Genomic DNA, 18874 nt, shown 5'->3' with positions numbered 1-18874 from the left:
ATTTAAGAGGTAAGGAGGCAAGGAGGCAAAAGAAAGAAAAGAAGGAGAGAGGGAGGGTGTGCGAGAGAGAGAGAGAATGGGAGAGAAATTTCGCCAGAGGATGGATGCAAATGTATACTCCACCGGGACTCGCCCTGCCTGCGAGGCACTTTGTGCATTTATTACGATGCATCTCTCGCGGAGCAATTCTCGGGTTCGACGGCCGGTCAGTTCAGCAGACGGTAACGGCAGCGGTAGCGGCAACTTCGACTTCGACTGCAGTTTGCAGGCTGCAGCTGCGGTGTGCATTGGTTGATCGCTCACACATCTCCCTCCCGTTTCCCTTAGAAACCCTCTAAATAAGAGCATAAATTTTAGGCCTCCTATAAGAAATTATCGTCGATTATTCTCCTCACATTCGACTGTGAGTGGTCAATTATGATTTGAGGCCTAAGTTTCACACCTTAAAATTTCGTTGTAAATGCTGAATGTATACAATAATATAGTACATATAGACTATTATAAAATTCGCGACTCAAAATATAGTATATTATAGTAAGAAAGTTCTCGAAATTAAGTAAAAAAGTGATATGTAAATTTTTATTTTAAGCAGTAGTTTCTAAGTAAAGATATGACCACTAGTTTATAATAGATAATAAATATTAGCCATATTTATATCTCAAAACTTTCATATTTATCTCTTACATCTCAAAACTATTGTCTACAATACATTTATTCAGGATTGGGTAGTGCTAAGTTAAAAACATAAAAATTAAGTTAAAAAGTTAAAAAGTTAATTTTAACTTAACTTAGTTACATTTTAGACTCTTAACTTTTTAACTTAATTTAGTTACATTTTATCGGTAACTATTAACTTTTAATTTGGTTTTTTTTTAGTCAATCCTTTTTCTTTTTCTTTTTTTTGGTCGTTCGGACCAATTTTAACTTTTCAATTTTTTTATTAATTTAACTTTTAATTCAATTAATTAATTCATTATGGATTAACTTGTATTTTAATTAAGTTAAATTTTAAAGGCTGTTAATTTTAACTTAACTTAGTTAAAAAAAAAGTTAACTTACCCAAGCCTACATTTATTTAATTTTCCGAAAATTTTCTTGCTATAATATTCAGTGTCGCGAATTTTGGAAAGAAAGGAAAGCACAACTATAGATTAATTTATAAATCACAATGTATCTAGACGTTTACTAATATTCATGTTTCTATATATTGTGAGCTATGAAACAATTACAAACATAATTTAATCATGATAATCTTAAGTGAATACATTATGTGTAGTTCTTCTTCTTACAATTAGTATATTGTTGCGTGTTACATCATGGTTTGGTAAATCCGCTTGGCTTTACATACACAAAGTGTGTCAATGACATTCAAAAGTGGCTCGAAGTGTTAACGCAATAAGTTAAAACGTACTACGCGTGCATGAGACATTTGCCAAATAAAGACGCGTTAAGAAAATGATGAGGTCCATTTCTCAGCAAAGATGAGGATTTTATAACTTCTTGAGTAATACGTTTTGCATGTTTCGAATAAGGCAAGTATTGTTAACGTTCGTTTTATCGTCTGAATGTCAGTGATAAATATAAATGTGATTACCTATTAAAAATCGTTAAAAAGGAGTTGATGAAACATAATTCAGAACGAATGAAATGATCCTAAACAATCGTACACCCAGAGAAAAACATAATGGTGACAACTATAAAAGTTACAACTATACATGTTTATATATAGAATTATATGTACATAGTTGAATAAACTGTTTTATATCCGCATTAACTATAAAATAGTTTATTTAACTATGTACATTAATTCTACATATAATTGTCACCTTTATAGTTGTTACCTCATGTCTTTTTTCTCTGACAATGGAGTGTGTATCGCGACAAATATGGACGCGAAGGTATGTTCGCATGGAGAAGCAAGGTCCAACGAAGAATCAATTCTAATTTCCAGATGAAAGTCAACATGGGCGAGGCGTCCCAAAAATAGTATTTGCGTGGGTAGTTTTTTATTCGATGAGACATTGCGACCTCTCTCCCTCGCATGTTCTTGCGAATTTCACCTTCCATAAAGAAATCGAGTTTCGCCCACCGTTGAAATTCTTCTCGAGTGAATACCTAAGACTGCGTTCGGAAATGTCGCTCGGATGCCTCCGATGCCTCGGATTCGTCATCTGTCCTTTTTTAACATTAAATGTTAAAAAAGGACAGATGATGAATCCGAGGCATCGGAGAGGCATCCGAGCGACGTTTCCGAACGCAGCCTAAGTCGGATCTTCCACATGTAGCGAATGTCCTTCATCTACCTTCCCCCTTTCGGAAGGAATTACGAAGAAACGGTTTACAGACTTTACGTCTTTATGCTAATCCCTTCCCCTGCGAGTCTAACTATACCCACGTTTCAACACGAGTTGTCTCCTGTTATCGAGAAAACTGACAACGTCACCGCAATTTTACACGCGCACGCACTTTCATACCGAACACATCGGCGTCATCGACGTTTTTGAATGACCGACGTTTTTCTAAGAAATGACCTTGGTGTCGCGACACGCCACGTATCATATTTTGTCACTTTCACGCTCGATGTGCACCTGTATGGTAGTGTTCGCCTACACGCGTCTCTGTGTTGTCTCTTTAAATTTGCGAAATGATTGTCGACAATTCAAATCGACTGTCGACAAAACTCGAAATCGCTCTCATTGTTACATTTGTGATAAAACATCTTTAATAAAATAAATTATATAAATTCTTTCAAAAGTGTATATATTATATAAGATTGGACAAACAATCGTATGAGAGATTATTATGAAAGCACTGGACGTATATCTTCTTCGAGTATTAACTTTATCAGCGAGTTATCGCAGTTATAATTATTTAATTACACATTTCCTCCGTGTGTAGCGTCATATCTGAACCATCCATCAAAATTACAGTTCCCTTGAATCCCTTTACTTTCAATTGCCTTCTTGTATCACGAGATAGCAAAGCAGGCACGGGCAGTTCGTCATCGCGTAATTCCGGTATCGTGGTTTCACAACAACCTTCTCCTCTTTCTCCGAAGGAAGGTCTATGACGGTTGGAACACGGAAGGTAAGTGGAAGCGGAGTTGAAGGGAAAAAATGGATTCAAGTTCAGGGCAAGAAACGAGTTACGAAAAGGAAGAGTAGAATAGGGAACGCGAGAAGAGATACCACGCCGACGAACCACGCAGCTTAATGACGCAAGGAACTCGGAGGAAATGATTTCAACGTAGAGTCGAGCCATCGCAGTGATTATTCCCCTTCTTTGTCGAGTCATACTTTTCTTGCGGTTTTTTGCAAGATGACATCTCTAGCGTCATTTCGCTCTGTCCTTTTGCTCATCTCTCCCGCATTCTATTCCATTCCTCTCCCTTCTTCAATCCCGTTTAGCATACTTGATATAAACTTCTATCTCGTGTCTTCCCTCTCACATTCTTAAATCTCTCAATCGGCTTCTTTAATTTGCCTCGAGGTCTTTTTTAAAGCCTCGTCCTTTCAGCAAAATGACGTGCGTCTTGCTGTATGAATATGTATGAAAATATAAACGTACATATTTTGCCTGTTAGCAAAATGTCGATGATCTCATGATTATTAATGTCTTCATATAATGTCCTTGCATGAATATTATTAAACCAAATTACCGTTATTCGACGTTTGAATAATGATTGTGAAGTACGACAGCTGCGACCAGCATTACGGCTGGTCAAGAAAATACTTGATTCTTCTCGAAGCGAAGTCAGATAAACTCTGACGTTCCTTGTAACTAGTACAGTTGCAGATAAACATTTATAATGCGTTTCATACTCGATGAGTCCTCGACTGCTGCTCTCGTTGTCTAAGAAAGTATGCTTATAAGATTGGTTACCAACGATCTGGATTACTAACGCTAATGGCACTTAAGCGTAACTAATTTTTCGTTTAGACAAGTGAGTTTATATATATAATTGCGCAAAATGCAACATCCATAACAAATATTATTTGTCTATGCCTTGATGCTTTACCTACAAGCTCATGTGGAGATCGAAATTTACCTGTGAAAATAATTACGTTCATTCGCTTGACATTCTATAGCAATTGTTTTGGGAACGTACAGTTGGAGTGCAATCATTAATGTATTAGTGCGCTTCTCATCCTGATGAAGTGAACGACAAGGTTCAAGAAATGTTGGCATTAGCAGTGGATCACGGCACTGTGATAACCTGTAAACCTTCTGGTACACGGAGAGAATTTTCTTTTAAAATTTACCTTGAAAATATGGTATAGTTGTGGTACAATACAATATTTTAAAGATTTTTACTATGCACTTCAGTAAAATTAATCAAACTTATTTTATACTTTATTGTAGTTTTAGCAATGAGAGAGATTTACATTAAAATTCTTCGAAATACAATGCTGTCCCACGACTATCATGTTTTCAGGGTAAATTCTAAGAAAAAATTCTCTCCGTGTATCTCTGAATAAACGTATACATAGCGAAACATTTTGAAGTGCTCTATATGAAATTTTGTCAATGTGATTCAAGATACAAGACAAGACCTTGGACAAGACAAGTAAGATTCTATGGAATCTTGTATATATCTGTGTTGTATATTGCATATAATGCAACATATCAGTTATAAATAAGATAATGAAAACGTTCATATATATCACAATTCAAGGGATATCATCTTTTTATCAGGACAGTTCAAGTTAAAACTGCCGATATAATTATTGGTGAGATAGCGCGTCAATTTCACCAAGGATTTCGCGAGCAGGGTTGGGCACGTATCAAACTCAACGTATTATATGTGGTTTCATACATGGATGAAACTATGTATTATATAATATATCGCAGATTTCAGCCATGTAGTAAAATGGCGCTTCACCGTTCGCACTTTGCAATGTTCGCGTTGCTTGAAATCCTCAATTTTTTTAACTTAAAATGAGATAGATATATGTTTGGGCGTTGAAAAGAGTGAAAGCGAAGTATAAGCTGAGTGGAAAAGTGTAAGCAATGCCAGCAGATCCAAGAATACCATGACTGTGTTTCAAATTTACTGCCAACACTGAAAATGCGACAGTTTACGTTACGTGCACTATAGATTTTCAGTACAGGCATTCAATTTTGGAACATAGCCCATATATCACTATAAGCCTATAGAGCTGCTGGACCAATAAGAAAGTATGTAAATCAAAATGATAACTTTAAGCACTCAGAGAAAAAAGTCGTATCAGTAACTATAAATTTGTAGTGAAATAGCGCCTCAACTATATACATATTATTAAATTCTAATAAGAATACTAGATTAAGTGAACTAAGAAAATATAGTACATTAACCATATAAACAATTTATAAATGGTTAATATTACTATATTTCCTTAGTTCACTTAATTTACTTATTGTTGTTATTAAAGCTTTATAATACATAGTTACAAATTTGTGTATGCATTTCTTATTTATTTTTGTCTTCCAAGTTTGAAACCAACGCTGCTCCTTTTATCGTAAGCTGAGTGGTTTCCTTCTTAGGAGAAACTGAACTCCGCTACGTCCCTCTGGTGACAAAGCCGCGTACTACTCGTACTGAGCGACACTTTAAAAATTTTTGTCTAAACTAGAAAAATGTAATTGTTATATCTATTTGCATGAAGTCCAAGTAACTCAATGTAGTTGAGTCACTATTTCAGTACCAATTAATAGTGCATGCAATTTGTTACCGTGACTATATTTTTATAATATTCAGCACTACTTTAGTTTCTATTACTTTGTAAAAGTAGTTACAGGTACTTCAATTGCAAAAGTTGCCAAATTTATAGTTGCTGGAACTATTTCGTTTTCTCTCAGTGAGGTGAATATTAATTGGTCCAGTGTCTAGTGGTCCAATTATACAGTGCTCACCAGTGCTCACTGTGTTCTTATGTTGTATTTCATGTGAGATGAGTTTTAGAATTTTAACGTATATAATACACGTTTTATACATATTATACGTTTTATACGTAGGAAATGTAAGAAACCTCTCGCAGCGTTAAATTTCCTAACCCTGTTCGCGAGTAAGGAAACTGGTGAAGGCAGCTCGAGTTGCCGGGGGCTTTGGTAAAATAGTCATAAACGCTTCGCGTTTTATCTCCACGCTATTTCCTTCCAGCACTCCGCGCGCAGCTGCGGGAAAATTCTTCGCGATAACGAACACGCAGGATCGACGGAGAAACCGGGGCCTATGAGTTACGTTGCGCGTTTACGAGCAACGCCCGCTTTTCCCAGCCCGTATTTATGAGCTCGCGAACGCCAGTAGCCGGCTTCTTCTTCTACGCGGAAAACATTCTCGTCAGGGATTTGCTTACGGGATTGAATGGTCGTTCCCGCGATTATTTACGGCGTGCTCACCAGGACCAAGCGAAAACTTCCGCGTACGAGCATCGATATTGAATAATCGTGGGAGAGATTCCCGCCGTGATTCAAACGTCTCCTCCCGCTCTTGTCTTGGCCGTTCACTTCCTGCATGCCCAAGATCGAGCATAAATCTCAGTTATGAACATCACGATGTATAACTTAATCTCTGAACCTCAACCGGCTGGTCGGGTCAAGGTTTCTGATCTTCTGAATAGAGGATTTATGGGAAACGTCGATTACACCGACAACTATGGATCGTTTTCTGAGGATAGCCGGGTATCCAATAACGCTAATGCGCGAATGGAAACCTCTCTTGGTCGTCAACATGATTTCACAGATAATGATATTTATTTGGATGCGTAGAGTTACCTCGGCTTAAACGCGCTCTCCCGAGAAACGATCATTTAACTAATATTTCTTCGACGATAAACGTGAATTAAGAATTAAGTACTTAGTTCGATTTTCTGGGCGAGTCAAACAAGACAACTTCGCTTCGTGGATCTCGCTCTCGCCGTAACAAGTTGCCCATCGAGATAAAGGTTTTAAAAAGAAGCAGAAAACACTGGAATGACGCTCGGTATTCCGGATAATGCGGCACGACGCGACGCTCGCGGTCTCGAGCATCAGCATTGTCCCTTCCCCCCTCGTCGGGACGACGAGAATCGATAGCACTAGAGTGCTGCCGGATAGAAAAAAGGTGCCGAGTCTCTTCGGTAAAAGAGGAGGCCGGTCTCGCCGCGATATTATGGGTGAGTATCCTTTCGAGCAACCGTCCTCAGCTAGCTTGAAAAAAACCAGCCGAGGTGCCTGCTTGCCCTCAGTCAGAGGTCAACAAGGTTGAGAGGACCTATACGTTGAGTCGATACATTCTCAGAAGCGTCGCGTATTTGTATATAGTGGCTCTCATCGAGAAAGGACCGTAGTCTTTGTAAATTTTCCCTCAAAGATCTGTAAGAAGCGGCGCTTTGTTATTATACAACTAATGTCCATTTCTACCAATGTGCATTAATTTTATAATCTTAGTAACTTATTTTTTTATCCCTTTTCTACTTCTAAAAATTATAGATAAAAATAAAAAATTAAACCGAGATTAAAATTAATAGATATTAGTAAAAATGGAGGAAGGGAAGGACATTATTACGATACCAGTTATTAAATAGATAATTTGTCCAGCAATTAATGATGTATTACACACATTTTCAAAAAAATGAAAATCTTACAGATTGTTCTAAATCGCATTTAAAAATAATATAAAGTATATTTTTAGAGACGGTTTAGAACTTGGATTAAAAATTACTTCAATAAGAATTATAGAAGTAATTTTATCTGTGTTCTAATAGAAGTGTAATTAAAAAACAATGAGAGAAATCTTGAATATCTTGTATAAAAACTTTAAGTATTCAAGATGATTTATGTTTCGCTGTGATGCAGAAATTAGATGTTCTATAAATAAATAAAATTTACTTATTTGTTTATAAAAAATTGAAATCTATCTTATATTGTCTCTTATAGACTTTATTTCCCTTTAATATAAATATTAACACATTTGTGAAAATGTGAGATACATGTCCTTAAGTGCACGTTAAAAATACACATCACGTTTAGTTGTTACTTCGCGTCATTATTGTGAATTTGACTTATCCATTTAAAAGTTAAATTTAATTAAAATTGTTGACCTGACCGTTTCAAAGGGACGTCGAATATTCACCGACTCTACAAGTTTGCATTTATGTAAATTTACCTTAAACTGTAAAACAATGGGTTGTATAGCAGTTGTCGTACTGGCTGCAGAGCGTCTTACCTTTACCTACTGTGTGCAGAAAGCGAGCAGCTTCTCCTTCGATCCTTACAAGGTTCGTAGAACCTTGCCAGTCGTCACGTATGCAGCAGTGATTCTCAATTCGTCCGACATCCACAAAAAGATTCCCGATTGATTTATATTTTTCGCGTAACCTTGATCTTTCTTAATTTTTTACCGCGTAAAATCTACATTAAGATAGTACACTCGCAAATTGAAAACAGTCAAAATCTCTTGAAATTGAAACTCTACACTGTATACTAGAAGACATTGACATGCTTGTTCAATTAAATGAGAGTGATTGTTTCAATAAGATATAAGCAATTAAAAACTACATTTTTTACATGTGTTGCGTACACTTACAAAGTTCATGAAAATGTCGCATTTATTTTTGTAGGGCCTAAACTAGCAATGATATGTTATTAAAAAACTAGCATACGATGGAGAAACATGAAGCAGATATTATGAAAAAAATCTCATAACTTTTTACGTGTAGTTTGGAAAATAGAACTGTGAAAAGATTTTGCAATTTTCGTAAACATTTGTCAATCCGTCATATGAATTGAAAGGAGATTATAAATATAGTAATGAGCTAAGTTATCTGTATTCATTTATTTCCCACGTGTGCGTGTGGCCTATGGACATACAGGCGCAATCAAAAGTTATCTCTCACTAACGGGAGTGAGAACATCACCATCTAGCACGCGATGGGACCTAACTTTTGGATGATATTGTCGCGAGTGTACTACCTTAAAATAAATTAATTAGACATCATATTGGATTAAATTTTAAGCTATGTGTTAACATTTGGGATCCAATGTTACGTTTGGCGCCATGCGAGCGTGGGCGTCGCGAAACTCAAAGGATGATCGTCAGCAAAGGATGAGAGGGCACAATGCGACGACCGATACGGATCTTGTTCGTCACTCCTTACGATCTTCATTTATCGCTTACGCATCGTGAAGTGAATCGGTCTTTTCCTCCTGGCGGTGGATACGAAGAACCCGCGTGCCATCGTGAAAACGTAACGGGCAGCGTAACGGTGTTACTATTAGTGACCGTAACGTACCATGACAGACGCTGTCTGGTATGCATTAAAATGCCGCGTGTGACTTTTTTTGTCAAAGCGCAAAAGAGAAAAAAACGGAGGGTGCGAAATCGTTATATACATATAACACACTGTGCGCGCGCGGTTGCCTTAGACTTTGATCTAACAGTTTGTTCCGATTTTATTCCGCGGATAAGAACAAAAAACGCGAGATTGTTGGACGCATATATCATACATAAAGTGACCGTCAGAACAACCGTTACTCTTCATCTCATACTCGACGTTATGACCCAGCAAACACCAAATTACATGTCACGTACGTGTTAGTTGTAATTTCCCACTCAACAATATAAATATAACTGTGGTATAACAAGTGTGTTATATTACAGATATATTGTTGAGTGAGAAATTACAATTAATCAGTGTTGGAACGTATCTAGGTAAAAGTATCTAGATACAGTATCTAGTTACCTTAGCTGTACCTAAGTGCATTACCTAGATCCTTATAGGCGGAGATACCTATCCGTATCTAGTTATTCTTTAATACGGTACCTTTTAAGTTTTAGATACATAGATACAAGGTATTTATACACAAATACTGTCGCCGCCATTAAGATTGCTTTCCTACAAGCGACACAGTATAACACAGTGATCATCTCATCCTTGTTTAACATTAACGAACAACAAGGATGTAATGGTACATGGTGTGCCTCATACCGTGTCATCTGTGTCGCTTGTTGAAAAGTATATTAAATCAACTCAGAAATTAGCAATCTAGTACTAGTACCTATGCGCTGATATACTAATTAAAGACCGATATTCTTATGGTTAAAGCTGTTCATTAAAACTAAAAATTTATGTAATCAAGGGTAAGAAATTGATAACGAGTAGAATTAATTTTATGATTTATCAGTTTTGTAGACATGCATATGCATGTAAAACTAAATAATACTCGATTTTTATTTAAAACTATTAATGAAGCCGATTTTAATGTAATCATCTGGGTTTTGTTAAAATAAACAAATAAAATATGATATTTAATTTACGTTACTTATTACTTCTACTTTTCCTCTTTTCCCCCATTTTTCCTTTTTTTTTGTTGAAAGTATCTAAAAAATATCTAAATTTTCAGATACTTTTTATTTATATCTGTATCTATATCTAGGTAATTGTAAAAAAATATATCTATACTTCTATCTAGATACTTTTTCCACACAATACCTATATCTATATCTAGATACCTTTCAAACGGTATTTATTCCAACACTGCAATTAACATATACGTTACATGTAACTTGGTGTTTGTCGGGGAGTTATATAAGAATATTTTACGTGCCCGTTACGTCTGCAACGCATATTTGATAGAGCGCATTGATATCTCTAACTGTTAAAACAAAAAAGAATCGTAATAATTAAATTATAATTATTACGAAATCATCAAGAAGCAAAACACAGTAGAAGATAACTTTACTATTGAAAGAAATATTACGTTAGTATTAACTAAGCGATCGATATAACACACAATATTGATTTTATTGTATTCTTTTTTTATATCTACTTTTTGTAGAAAACGTGCATATAGAACATTTATTTTCTTCTTTTTTATTTTTAACAGCCACGTCCGCGACATCGTATTAATTTGTATAATGACTTCGATCTGTGAAATGTGAATTGACGGCATTGTTGAGTAAGTGGCTGATGCATCTGGCTGGGAAATCTCAATTCATAACAAATGCTGAAGAGCGAGAAAATGGAAATAAAAATCGTTATCTTGATGTTGAGCAACGCGTTCCGCGAAACTTGGAAATCACGCCGTGCGGTTTTCCGTGTCAAGAACGAGATCGCAATTTTACGGGTGAAGATACTTGAGAACGAGAACTAACAGAGAGAGTGAGAACAGCTGCCTCCTAGCCTTTTGCGTAGCAGATTGACGCTATCGGCGAAAGCTGAACGTCGTGAAGACGCTTTCAGGGCCGCACTAAAGGCTAACCTAAGTTATGCTTAGGGGCGGCAAATTTAAGGGAGCGGCATTTTTTTGAAAAAAATTATAAAAAGTAACCATCTTTGCCAAACGCGGATGATTAAAAAAATTGTCCATCGATCAACGATCAGTAGATTCGAGTCGAGGTTTCGCGATCTTCGTGTCAATTTCGTTTTACGGAGAAAAATCTGAAAGAGCCCATGCCAGTTTTTATCGTGCAATCGATATATAGGTACATAAATTGGAATGAAGTTTGCGGTAAAATTTATTATATTAACAAAAGGTTTACAAAAAAATCCCTTTTTTTGTCGTCGCGAACACAGGCTTGGAACATTCCAGTTTGAAGGTTAAATAGGGGAGGCAACGATTTAAGTGCCTAGGAGCGGTAGAAATCTTATTCTGAAATTCAGTATTAAGTTTATAGAATTAAGATTGAAAGCTTTAAAAAAAATATTTATATTCAGCAAATTATATGCTTAGTGAAGAGTTAAAAATTAGAATAATAAGCACAGCAGTAAGTGTCGAATCTCGATCGAATCTTGCAAGAGATGATGTTGCAATATGTTAAATAAAGACAGATGTATGCGTTTGAGTGAGACAGAATAATAATGTAAGAAATAAATTAAAGATATCACTATTATCGACATTTTTATTTGAAATTTAATAAGTTGATACCGATATTGATCAAGTTCGGCCATCTCTCCAGCATCCTTTTAACTCGCTACGTCTGATTAATCGCTGGCTACCGCGCGCGCGCGCGCGCGCGTCTGCAGCTGCAACGCGATGCATTCGCAAGGCTATAGTCAAGGACATCCGTACCGGTTGAGGCTGCGCTGGAACAGGATGCCAATGACGCGCTCCAGCTAGCCGCGAACGAGCTTCGCGCAATTCGCGGTTAGCACGTAACAGACGATTTAGTGTATACGGGGTCTCTAAAATCTGATCCTATCCCTGGATTTCGGAAACGGTTTTAAATATGGAAAAAAGTTTCAGGCAAAATTTGTAGAATATTAAAGGGAATAGATATTGAAAATAGATATTGACCTGACTTTCAGTGACATTTTGTGATCGATATTTTCGCATTATTTTAAATGTTATTCACAAAATGGGCACAATAAGTCTAGTTCTGAGTCAGGTGTATCGGAATAAGCAAGGAAAATGGAAGGATAGTGGCTTGCATCACAAGTCGAAGATTACGGATATCGCTTCCACTTGCATCTCTAATTGAGCTTCTCTTCGTGCCTTTCGGATAATTTTGATCTGTATCCGGCCTAAAGCAGAAATCGTAGGTAATTACCGTTACTAACGCTATACCTGGAAATTGCCGCGAGGCACTTAAACGGGTAGAGAGGCGATAAACCGAATTAAAACGATCGATCGAAGGTGCAGATGGGTGATGCAACATAATAATGGTGGTTGTCTCTCCTCCTACCCTCACCGCTTCTTTCCCGATAATTCCATCGCTTGTTAAAATAATGGTAATAATCTAATTGGTTTGCGCACGATAATTTACGCCGCTGTTAATCAGCCCGTAAACACAAGAGAAAGATATCAGCAATTAGTAGAAAAACTACTGACAAATATGAAGGAATTGGATTGTGAAGAAATGTACGTGTGCGCAAAAAAAAAACGCGTATATACGCAAAATGCCTCTGTCAATTGTAGAGGTAACGATTCATAGGGAACTCACCAGTTCGGTGGGCATGGTGTTGCAGGACCTGAGCGGCAGATTGTAAGTGATCGGAACGGGCTGACTCCTGTACTCCTGTAGACATGAACTGTTTTTCGATAAGCCGCGCGGATAGACCAGACCGTGGAAATCCGTGTTATGCTCCGTCGAGATATGAACGATTATCGATTCGCTCGCGCACTCGATCTGCACAGTGCTCGCTATCGCAGCGGTCGCTGAAAAAATGAGATCACAAATCAATGTTATATATATATACGAGGGTCGTCTGAAAAGTTTTGAGCCTAAGAAACAAGTAATTTTTCGGTCAAAAATTCAATTTTATTTTTCCACATAGTCTCCTTTTAAGTCGATACATTTTTTCCAGCGATGCTCCCACCCCTTTAATTCATTCAAATAATACTGAGCGTCTTGCTTTGCAAAATAGGCGTCTACGGATGCGATGACCTCGTTCGATGAAAATTTTTGTCCTCCGAGCCAAACTTTGAGCCTAGGAAACAGAAAAAAGTCGCTGGGGGCCAGATCTGGTGAATACGGTGGATGGTCAATTAATTCGTGAATTTTTATCATGGCGACTGCTGATATTCGATTTTTTCCATTTTTACAAAAACATTGACATTGACTGGCACAAATGACTGTCAAACAACAACTAAGCGCCGGAAGTAGCTATAATTTTCGCAGGTATCTTTCAAAGTATGTACGATTATAGTACCAAAATTGTTTTAACGAGTAATGCCATCTTCATGTTGAGACTCAAAACTTTTCAGACGACCTATGTATATATATATTTTTTTTTGTGTGTGCGCGCGCGCGCGCGCGTGTGTGTGTATGGGGTAGAGCGGAGCTTTTTCGTCCATTTCTCACGATAATGTTTATGTTTCTGATTATTATGTTGATTATTTAAAGGTTGTACTTGTTTTCAAGAAGCATTCATGATAATATAATGCAATTATTGTGCTATTTTTTTAGAATTAAATATTCGTTTTTGATCGTTGGCTTGCGACTAATTAAGCAATAAAAGTGCGATTCACGCACCAAATCGTGTAAGCGGTGCTTCTGTAGCGTAAAATCATACGGCGACTGCTGGGTGTTACAATTCTGTTCATCAAGTCTGCGCGATTGCATTATGATCAGCGACGAGAACTTTAATTAAATGTATGACGTAGCTGCTGCAATGGATCAAATTGCAGAGTCAGACCGTGTATTTTTGAAAATTAAACATGTAATGAAATAAGATATCATTAACAAGAACGATGGCTCGTATATCGTTGTTATTACCGTTGGAAATCGCAGGATGTATATCGAAACACATGTCTAATTTATATTTCTTATATTATATTCCATTTACGCTCGACAAACTAACGTTTCGTTAATACAATGGGGGAATATTAATCGACCAAATCTGCCATTACCAGCACTTAAAACGATGCTCATTCATCGCATTTAATAAGGCCGCCACAGAGTGAATTGTTACTCCGAAAAATTCATTAGAACCATCTCGACGAACGGGGGAAGCACGGCGTGAGTAAATTAGGAGGCTTGCATGTCTCTCTCTCGAACGATAATAACCATTGGCGGATTATCGTTATCAACCCGCAGAAAGACAATGATGAGAGAGTTATGAACTTAACTTGTTAACTTTGCAGACAATCACGTTGAGTGTACCGTCGCTCTCTTTCTTCTCTTGCCGTGACGTATCTTATCCATTATCCGTAATGGAAGTACCGCGACGTGTCAATGATTGCTTCCGCAAAAGAATATAAGATAAGACGAGTTTTTAAATTCATTACTTAAATTTATTTAAACCGATTTATGATATTTGAGGATCTATTATTTTATATGTATATATCGGAAATTTTTTTATGAATTACATATATTTTTTATTTTATAATTATATTTTTTTATCGCCAAAATATCAAACGACCTGAACGAAAAGTCCAGCATGGATCACCGGTGACGAACGCGGCATAGAACGTATTAATGAGTGGTTACATTCATGCGCGCAACTTTTATTCGGTTTTTTTTTCTTTCGCGATATAAGTATTATAGGTTTACCTCTCCGCCGTCCGTACATCACCCGTACTTTAACACACACACGGATACGGTATTCTTTTCTTTTTCCGTCTCTGACTCATAATCAGTGAGGTTCCAGAAGGGCGTAACAAAGGCGTGCCGAAGAAGACGTTCCCCCAAGTGAGTGCAATTTGCAAACGACACACGAGCCTTACTCGCAACTTCCTTCGCGTTTCCGGATGTGTTCTTTTTTCATTCTGTTTTCGTTGAATTTATCTTACGTGCTTCCGAGCGAAAATTGCTGCCGCACAATTCCTTGATAGCGGATACGCAATGAGATAGTCCGGGCGGCAGAGTGAAAGAATAGTGATTATTTTATAAAAGCTGGTTTTTTTTAATTTGATTATATTTAAGATAAAAATCAAAACCAGTAATTGAAAGAAGGGCTACGAGCCATATGTAATACAAAGATCATTTAATACCAATAACAAATATAATATAAAAAATGTTTAATATTACAGACGTTTCAACTTCGATCGGGTCATTTTCAATGTACATAGTCCAAGAATTCGGTAAAATTACAAAAATATATATTGATCGCATGCCCTATCGGTCGATGTGTGCAGTCCATATATAAAAGCATCGTTTTATGATCGACTTATAAAAGTGAACGCGTCTTATGATTTCAAGATCTACAATCTTACAAATAATTCAAATACAAACAATTGCTTTACAGTTTAGATTAATAATCATTATTATGCATACTTGATTATTAATCTAAACTGTAACGCAATTGTTTGTATTTGAATTATTTGTAAGATTGTAGATCTTGAAATCATAAGACGCGTTCACTTTTATATAAGTCGATCATAAAACGATGCTTTTATATATGGACTGCACACATCGAGCGATAGGGCATGCGATCAATATATAATTTTGTAATTTTACCGAATTCTTGGACTAACTATGTACATTGAAAATGACCCGATCGAGGTTGAAACGTCTGTAATACTAAACATTCTTTATATTATATTTGTTATTGGTATTAAATGATCTTTGTATTACATATGGCTCGTAGCCCTTCTTTCAATTATTGATTTATTCTGATTGTCTTTTTGATAATTTAAAAAATCAAAATGTTACACGGAGAGAATTTTTTCTTAGAGTTTACCCTGAAAATATGATAGTCGTGGGACAACAATGTATTTTCAAGAATTTAATGTAAATCTCAGTCATTAATAAAACTACAATAAAATATAAAATAAGTTTGATTAATTTTACTGAAGTGCATGGTAAAAATCTTTAAAATATATTGTATTGTATCATAACTACCATATTTTCGAGGTAAATTTTAAAACAAAATTTTCTCCGTATAGAGTCAAGTGATAGAATCTCTGTCGCCGGCACTCCTTCAAAGACGTAAAAAAGTAGTGTCATAAAAGTGTTTTATAAAAGTAGAAATTTATGTACGAATAGTTTTTTGCAACAAAATGCAGAAATATAATTGTCCGACAGCCCAACGTCAGAACGTGTCGTGTCAGCGCTGTCTTAAAGATATTTAAAAAAAATACAACGTAACTACTTCGTAAAATCTGAAATTTGATAGAGCACTAAATTATTTAATGTTATGTACGAAAAAAAAAGTCAAACGCCTTTCTGACGGGTCTCGATCTCGCCAGATGTGATCAAAGTAATGATGTAGGTTCGCGGGATTGCGCTATTCTCCATCCTAGGTCTCTAGGTAATTAATTATAGATAACAATTAGTAACGTAAATATGAAACAATGCATAATGAAAGTATCATTAATACTATGCACACAATGGGTGCAAAATTTACCACGGAAGAGCTTATTAGAAACGAGAGTTCTACAGTTTATTCACATCGTAAATGAAGGGTTTTATTCATGTAATAAATGTACGTCGATATCGAGGAATTAGCAGAACCGGTCGCAAGAACGGTGAAACTCCGGGCGAACCACGAAAGCCATAGTCATCATACAGGACACGCACAGTTATGCAAGAATCCGGTGTGCCTTTCGTGCATGAGATTTTAATACACCATGATGGACACGAGCAGCATAAGATATCGGGAATACAGCTGAACGCACCACGACGTTGAAACTTCCTGTCCTCAGCTCGCTTCACTGATGCGACTCGACACGGAGGGAATGTCACGCGGCGAATCGCGCACGCGATTCTCCGGAAAACACGTGGAAAATTGCACGAGTAATAGACCGTTCGGTTCTTATTATAACGTGTACACACGCGCGACGCCGAGATTATAGAATTTGTCTCTTCCTCAAGAAAACGATAAGAATTGCAAGAATTACATTTTCATCGAAATCATAATTACAACATCGCAAATCTGGTTTACGATTTTTCGCGAATAACCGATCCAATATAGATTCTATGCACACAAGATTGGCGATATAAATTACTATTACGGCGTCCGTAATAGTAATAGTTCCAACGATAATAAGCGACGCAATTATAATAAATCCTCCAGCGAAATAAGATTAACGATTCAAAATTTAGCGGCGATTAATTTACATAATCGTCGAGTCATCTCGCTCTCGGTGGATTTCGCTGCGCAAAACTCTCGTGGTGAAATCGGAAAGTTCGGCTGGTGCCTTGGAGAGAATCCGAGAGAGGAAAAACATTTAGGTCGTAACGTTCGTTAAGATTTTTGGCAGAGATCGCCGGATGTATCTTTACGAAATTTTGTTAAGCTCATCTTAAATCACAGATATATTAGCATTAGCGTCAAGTTTCGTAACACATTCATTCAACATTCAATGATCAGTACGACTTTCTAATTTTGTTGAGTTACAAGGATTGCATCTTTCGTCCGACTGTCAAATATATAAAATTGATTTATTTCTATTTCTATTAATATAGATTTACTTTAACCTCGTCGGTTTAACTTACTTTCTTTATTTTTTATCCATTTCTATTTCTAATAAGAAAAAGATAAAGAGAAAATTAAACTAAGATTAATATTAAAAATTACATTGATAGAAATTGATTATCAAATTCAAAGGAAAAGATGTAGTGGTATGTAGCAACTATAAATTATGGTCATTTATTATATTAAAGGTGAGAATTAAATTATATTCAAAGTTAGATGCACTCAGAGAAAAACATAGTGGCGATAACTATAAAAGTGACAACTACACGAGTTTTTTTTATGTAAAATTAATATATGTAAAATTAATAATTATGTACGTAATAAAATAAACTGTTTTATAGTTATTGTGAGTACAAAATAGTGTATTCAATTATGTATATTAATTCTACAATAAAACTTGTACTATTGTCACTTTTATGGTTGCTATATACTGTTAAATCTATATTCTCGTTCTTTGTATGTCAAATTTAACTTAACGTGAGTCGCCACTGCTCCTACTCAATCATGTCATTATTTTAGACTAAAACAATGGTTATAGTTGACACTGTACAGTATCAAATTAACATAACGTAATGTCAAATTTAATTATCGTTTTGGTAAAAAACGATATATTTAGTAAGAGCAGTGGCGATTCACGTTAGGTTAAATTTGACACTATAGATTTAATAATGCATGTTTTTCTCTGAATGCATCTACACTGTTAAATTTATAGTGTCAAATATAACCTACCGTGAGTCGCCACTGCTCCTACTCAATCATGTCATTATTTTAGACTAAAACAATGGTTATAGTTGACACTGTACAGTATCAAATTAACATAACGTAATGTCAAATTTAATTATCGTTTTGGTAAAAAACGATATATTTAGTAAGAGCAGTGGCGATTCACGTTAGGTTAAATTTGACACTATAGATTTAACAGTGTAGCTTTAAATATAATTTAATTACTGCTGTCCCGTACACAGAGAGAAAAATGTTTGGTATTTGTAACTATAATTATATATTACTATAATTATGATTATTACTACTATAATAATAATAACAGTAACTATATA

General features: G+C 36.0%; 1 protein-coding gene across 2 annotated transcripts in view; it reads right to left on the bottom strand.

The window, feature by feature from the left end:
• Nucleotides 1–18874, bottom strand: part of pio (zona pellucida domain-containing protein piopio) — a 42367-nt gene that overhangs the window by 7460 nt on the left and 16033 nt on the right. For both annotated transcript variants that reach the window (XM_018455772.1, XM_018455779.1), the window contains one exon: nt 12902–13116. In XM_018455772.1, coding sequence (XP_018311274.1) covers nt 12902–13116 — 215 coding nt within the window. The remainder of the gene's footprint in view (nt 1–12901; nt 13117–18874) is intronic.

The sequence above is a fragment of the Mycetomoellerius zeteki genome, unplaced genomic scaffold (assembly GCF_001594055.1).
Source record: "Mycetomoellerius zeteki isolate Tzet28-1 unplaced genomic scaffold, Tzet1.0 scaffold113, whole genome shotgun sequence".
Lineage (NCBI taxonomy): Eukaryota > Metazoa > Arthropoda > Insecta > Hymenoptera > Formicidae > Mycetomoellerius > Mycetomoellerius zeteki.
The sequence above is the reverse complement of the archived record's forward strand: the minus strand, read 5'-3'. Positions and strand labels throughout refer to the sequence as shown.